The sequence below is a fragment of the Cebus imitator genome, unplaced genomic scaffold (assembly GCF_001604975.1).
Source record: "Cebus imitator isolate Cc_AM_T3 unplaced genomic scaffold, Cebus_imitator-1.0 Scaffold773, whole genome shotgun sequence".
NCBI lineage: Eukaryota > Metazoa > Chordata > Mammalia > Primates > Cebidae > Cebus > Cebus imitator.
The window spans coordinates 14,106-20,132 of record NW_016108088.1 but is presented as its reverse complement, the minus strand read 5'-3'; the positions used below and the strand labels follow the sequence as shown (position 1 = coordinate 20,132).

The 6,027-nt window shown below is 56.2% G+C and overlaps 1 protein-coding gene across 3 annotated transcripts in view; it reads left to right on the top strand.

The window, feature by feature from the left end:
• The window catches only part of GRTP1 (growth hormone regulated TBC protein 1), a 43,193-nt gene extending 39,797 nt beyond the window's left edge, over window positions 1-3,396 (top strand). For all 3 annotated transcript variants that reach the window (XM_017519757.2, XM_017519756.2, XM_017519754.2), the window contains one exon: window positions 3,017-3,396. In XM_017519757.2, coding sequence (XP_017375246.1) covers window positions 3,017-3,165 — 149 coding nt within the window. In that variant the 3' untranslated portion in view covers window positions 3,166-3,396. The remainder of the gene's footprint in view (window positions 1-3,016) is intronic.
• The last annotated feature ends 2,631 nt before the right edge of the window (window positions 3,397-6,027 follow it).

The window sequence follows — 6,027 nt, the reverse complement described above, 5'->3', positions numbered from 1 at the left end:
GGCTGGTGTGCGATGGTGTAGTGTCACCCTGCACTTGTGAGGGCTGGTGTGCAATAGTGTAGTGTCACCCTGCGCTCGTGAGTGAAGGCTGGTGTGCGATGCTGTAGCATCACACCCTGCGCTCGTGAGTGAAGAAGGCAGGTGTGTGATGGTGTAGCATCACCCTTTGCTCATGAGGGCTGGTGTGCGATGGTGTGTCACCCTGCACTCGTGAGTGAAGGCTGGTGTGTGATGGTGTAGCGTCATCCTGTGCTCGTGAGGGCTGGTGTGATGGTGTAGCATCACCCTGCGCTCGTGAGGGCTGGTGTGCGATGGTGTAGCGTCACCCTGCGCTCGTGAGGGCTGGTGTGCAGTGCTGTAGTGTCACCCTGTGCTAAGTGAAGGCTGATGTGCGACAGTGTAGCATCACCCTGTGCTCGTGAGTGAAGGCTGGTGTGCAACGGTGTAGCGTCACCTTGCGCTTGAAGGCTGGTGTGCGACAGTGTAGTGTCACCCTGTGCTTGTGAGGTGAAGGCTGGTGTGCGATGGTGTAGTGTCACCCTGTGCTCGTGAGTGAAGGCTGGTGTATGACAGTGTAGTGTCACCCTGTGCTTGTGAGGGCTGGTGTGTGATGTAGCGTCATGAGTGAAGGCTGGTATGCGATGGTGTAGTGTCACCCTGCGCTCATGAGTGAAGGCTGGTGATAGCGTAGCATCACCCTGCGCTCGTGAGGGCTGGTGTGCAATGGTGTAGCGTCACCCTGTGCTGAGGGCTGGTGTGCAATGGTGTAGCATCACCCTGTGCTCGTGAGTGAAGAAGGCTGGTGTGTGATGGTGTAGCGTCACCCCACACACGTGAGGGCTGGTGTGTGATGGTGTAGCGTCACCCTGCACTCGTGAGGGCTTGTGTGCGATGGTGTAGTGTCACCCTGCACTCGTGAGTGAAGGCTGGAGTGCGACGGTGTAGTGTCACCCTGTGCTCATGAGTGAAGGCTGGTGTGAGATGTGTCACCTTGCGCTCATGAGGGCTGGTGTGCAATGGTGTAGCATCACCCTGTGCTCGTGAGGGCTGGTGTGCGATGGTGTAGTGTCACCCTGCGCTCATGAGGGCTGGTGTGCGATGGTGTAGTGTCACCTGCGCTCGTGAGTGAAGGCTGATGTGCGATGGTGTAGCATCACCCTGCGCTCGTGAGGGCTGGTGTGCAATAGCGTAGTGTCACCCTGCGCTCGTGAGGGCTGGTGTCCGACGGTGTAGCGTCACCCTGTGCTGAGGGCTGGTGTGCGATGGTGTGGCGTCACCCTGCACTTGTGAGTGAAGGCTGGTGTGTCATGGTGTAGCGTCACCCTGTGCTCGTGAGTAAAGGCTGGTGTCCGATGGTGTAGTGTGACCTTGAGGATTCAAGTTAGATGAGAAGTTACAGAACCAACACAAACTAGCTTTCCGTAAGGATAGGGGGTGTCAGGAGCCTAGGGGGGACTCAGCCACCTGGCCTGGCTCCTGCTCAGCCCTGATCTGCACCCACCGGGTCAGCATATGTGCTGGGCGGTGGCCTGAAGCCCCCATCCAGCTTTCTCCAGCCTGTGTCCAGCAGCCCTGACAGGATCCTTTATCAGGTGGGAAGGGGGCACTTCCAGTGGGGCCTGGGTGGCAGATGTGGGTCCGAAATCCTCTGCCCTTGCTTTGCCTCTGCTCCTCGGGCCACTTATTTCCCAAGGTTCTGGCCTTGAATGGGAGAACCAGGGGCACCAAACGTAATTTGATTCTGCCACAGCCTCTGGATGAGTGCACTTTGTCCAGACGGCATTGCATGCTTGTGGCTATGGGACCGCACCCTGCCAGTGCTGGAAGTATCCTTCCTGGCCCCTGCTGGTGCCCTCACCACCCCACTGCTACGGTCTTCCCCAGGGAGAGCACCATCTGTCTCACCACGTGGTGGTATCCAAGGGTGCACACTGTTCAGCACAAGCAAGTGCTGCCCATGTTAAGGAGTTTCCAGATATCCCAGCCTCCTCAAGGACGGGCAGCCCAGTCCTGCAGGTCCAGCCCCAGCTCAGGTGGAGGGAGGCGACCCCGAGCCTGCACCACAGTGAGCAGCCTTCCCCTTAACTGGTTTTGCAGAGGAAAATGGCTATTTTGCATAGGGCCTGTACCAAGTGTGGACGGGTTTTTTCATCATGGTACCGTTCTTCCATTAATGTCTAAAGGGGTCCAGACACCGTGGCCTAGCATTTTGGGAGGCTGAAGTGGGTAGATCACCTGAGGTCAGGAGTTTGAGACCAGCCTCATCAATATGAAGAAACCCCATCTCTACAAAAAATACAAAATTAGCTGTGTGCGTGCCTGTAATCCCAGCTACTTGGGAGGCCGGGGCAGGAGAATCGTTTGAGCTGGGAGGCAGAGGTTGCAGTGGGCGAGATCACACGACTGCACTCCAGCCTGGGCAACAAGAGTGAAATTCTGTCTCCAGAAAACTAAAACCAAAAAAAACGTCCAAAGTGGCCAGGCACGGTGGCTCATGCCTGTAATCCCAGTACTATGGCAGGCCGAGGTGGGTGGATCACCTGAGGCTAGGAGTTTGAGACCAGCCTGGCCAACATGGTGAAATCATGTCTCTACTAAAAATGCAAAAATTAGCCGGGCATGGTGGTGTATGCCTGTAGTCCCAGCTACTCAGGAGGCTGAGGTAGAATTGCTTGAACCCAGGAGACAGAGGTTGCAGTGAGCTGAGATCACATCACTGCACTCCAGCCTGGGCAACAAATCAAGACTCCATCGCAAAAACAAAAAACAAAAAAATGTTAAATGCTTCAACTGTTTGATTCATTTAACATTTTTGAGCAGCAGAGCTGCGGTCCTAGGCCCCAGGGCAGGAGTGCAATGGTGACAATCTGGGATTACCCCAGAACCCCTCAGATGTGGGCTTCTCCTCCCTTGCCTGACACGAAGCCCCCACCCGTCCGTCTGCCGAAGTCTGGGAGAGCTGAGGTAGAAATGTGTTGTTGGGTTTGTTTTTAAACTAATTCTGTTTGCATTCCAGAAAATATTTTCAGAACCCGGAAGCTTATCCATGGCCACTGTCGCCAAACTCCGCGAGAGCTGCAGGGCCCGCCTGCTGGCACAGGGGTGAGAGCGCCCGGCCCTGGGTTCCGTCTCCAGGCTGACGACGATTCCCCTTTGCAGAGTTGACACTGGACCAACTGTCACTGCTTTCCTTCTTATCGTTGTAAATGCTTGATGTCACTACACTTTAGTTGTGAATTTTTTTAAAGAGAAGTTTAAAATCAGGTCATTCTACCAGCTTTTGATGATTAGCTATGAAGTCATACTTTTCTAAAGAAAACTTATTTTTACCCGAAGACATCAATAATTTATAAAATGTGAATGTGGGTATCTAATAAAGTATGCCAACACCGGTGAGTTTGTGATCAGTTTCTCGGCCCACTGGAAACTAGAGTAGTGAGCGATCACTGTGGCCTTCCCAGCAGCAGCATAAATATTCTATTGCTTTCTGTGGAATGGTGTTCACTTTATGTGAGGCTCCTGCGTGTGTAGGTGATTTCTCTTTAGAAAGGTAACTTTTTTCCTTCAACTTTTACGTCCTGGGGTACAGGTGCAGGGTGTGCAGGTTTGGTGCACACATCACCCCGTCACCCAGGCATGAAGCCCAGCATCCCTCAGCTCTTCCTCCCCTACCCTCCCCGACAGCCCGTGTGTGGCTTTCCCCCTTGTGTCTGAGTGTTCTCATCCTTCAGCTCCCACTTACAAGTGAGAACATGCGGTGTTTGGTTTTCTGTTCCTGCATTAGTCTGCTGAGGATATGGGCCTCCAGCTCCATCCATGTCCTGCCAAGGACGTGATCTCATTCCTTTCGTGGCTGCAGAGTATTCCATGGTATCTATGTATGAAAGGGAATTTTTAAAATGATTTAAAAATTATCACGACACGAATGAACCAGACAAGCGTGCCGGATGTAGGGAACAGGGTTGCAGTGGCCCGAGTGCCTTGGCACACTGGGCCCCGGCCGGAAGGGGGCCCCGCTCCAGGCCCTGAGCCTCCCTTCCCTCCCCTGTCCTGTCCCGACAAGCTGTGCTGCCTCCTGGGCATGCTGACAACCCTGCCTGCTGCCTCTGGGGCTGAATTTGAGGCCAGGCTGAGCCGTGGGTGGGATGCCAGGAAGGCACAGACAGTGTGAGGGTGGGGGGCGGACAGGCTGCCTGCCGCCGCTGCCCGAGCTGGCCAGTGCCCTCAGCAGCGACTTGAAAACTCCCCTTGGCGTCTCCAGGTCTGTGTCCATCTACAGCAGGTGCTCCTTGCAGACCCTGTCCCCGCTCCTCCCAGGAGGAGGCCGGCCTTCGCCAGAGCAGCACAGCCATGGCAGCCATCCTGAGAGGACGTGGCCTTCCCATGCCCAAGGGACGATGCTCACCTCCTATATGATCACGCTGCCATCTGGGCCCTTCCTCACCTTGAGCACGAGGCAGGCGCATGAGCCAGGAGGTACCCCTTGCCCTGAGGACATGTAGCTCCAAATGTCCCAATTCACAACTCACTACCATCAGGGCAGACGCCACCCCGGCCATCAGTCACCACACCGCTCTGGGGCTCTGGAGCCAGCCCTCCTCCTCCTCAGCCAAACACTCAGGGCAACACTTGGGGTTGCCAAGGTGCCACTGTGTCACGCAGTGCGGACATGGCGCCCTGTGCCCCGCCCTCTGGCCGCAGTCCCAACACTCCAGCCCCAGCCAAGCACCCAGAGTCTCCTGCCAGGGACCATGCACGCTGCGGTCCAGGCTTGGATAGGACAGGCTTGGCACCGTCTCTGATGTCACCCACCTCTGATGTCACCCGCTTGTTGGGTTTGGCCCGGAAAGATCTCAGGAGTGACTGTGCCTCCCCTGGAAGTGGAGCCAGCTGGTGCCTCCGAGGCAGAGCTACTGGCATCACCGGCCCGGTGTCAGAGCCTTGCCACCTGCGGGGGCCATACTGCCGGCTCCACTGCCATGCAGGCCCAGCTCCCACAGGGGGATTTCCCGGCTGGGTCTGGGCCCTCCAAAGCCTTCCTTCCCCCTCCAGACTGCTTTACTGCAGGCCATTTCCCGAATGCTCTCTTATGATGCTACAATCCTAAAACATCTGCAAAGGGCTGACGGGGGCCTACTGGGGTCAGCAGCAGGAACCAGGAGCTTCCCATCACTCCCTGCACTGTTCAGACCCAGGATGAGTCTGAAGAGTGCTCTGGCCCACTGCTGTGGCCTTCACCATGCTAGGCACCTGCTCCCACCTGGCCATTCCTGCCCCAAGGCACAGCTCCACTGTTTGAAGCCTGCTAGAAGAGCACGTGGTGTGTGGCCACCTGGGGCCTTACCCACTCTAGTTCTTGAAGCCAGATTCTGGGACGTGGTGCTGAGATGCAGGTTGGAGCCTGAATTCTAGGGCCCCTGCTGTGTGTCCTCCCTCACCAAGGTCTACAGATCCTGATAGTGAGGTTTTGTTAGGCTTGAGCTCCTGCTCTGAAGGCTCTCAGCACAGCCACCTTCGTCCCCAGGACCCAAGAGGGCTCCCCATGTGGCCTGGGGGAGGGAGGCTGCCTTTTTAAAGGTGATCTGATCTCCAGAGCCTCAGGTCTGAACACAGCCACTTTCCATCTTAAACTGGGGAGCCCTGATGACCATGTTGGGGGCCTGCACTGATCTCCAAAGGGCTCCGCCTCGGCAGACACGAAGGGTGATGTTCTCACCCGTTCCTGCCCCGCTCCTCACCTCCCCCCACTTTTATTGTGACAGCATTCTTCAAGACATGGGTGGGAGTCTGCCTGGAGAGACCACAGCAATGGTTGTTGCTGTGGCCAAGTTGTCAAAACCAAAGACGGATCCTGAGACATCCAACTACCTCAAACTACTGTCTGTAAGAACGGCCACGCCAGCTCTCCCAACACCAGGCTGTGCCGAGATCAGCCTCACCCCCATTTCCCTGACGTCCTCTCCCTGCACCAAGACCGGCCTCACCCCCATTTCCCTGACGTCCTCTCCCTGCACCAAGACCGGCCTC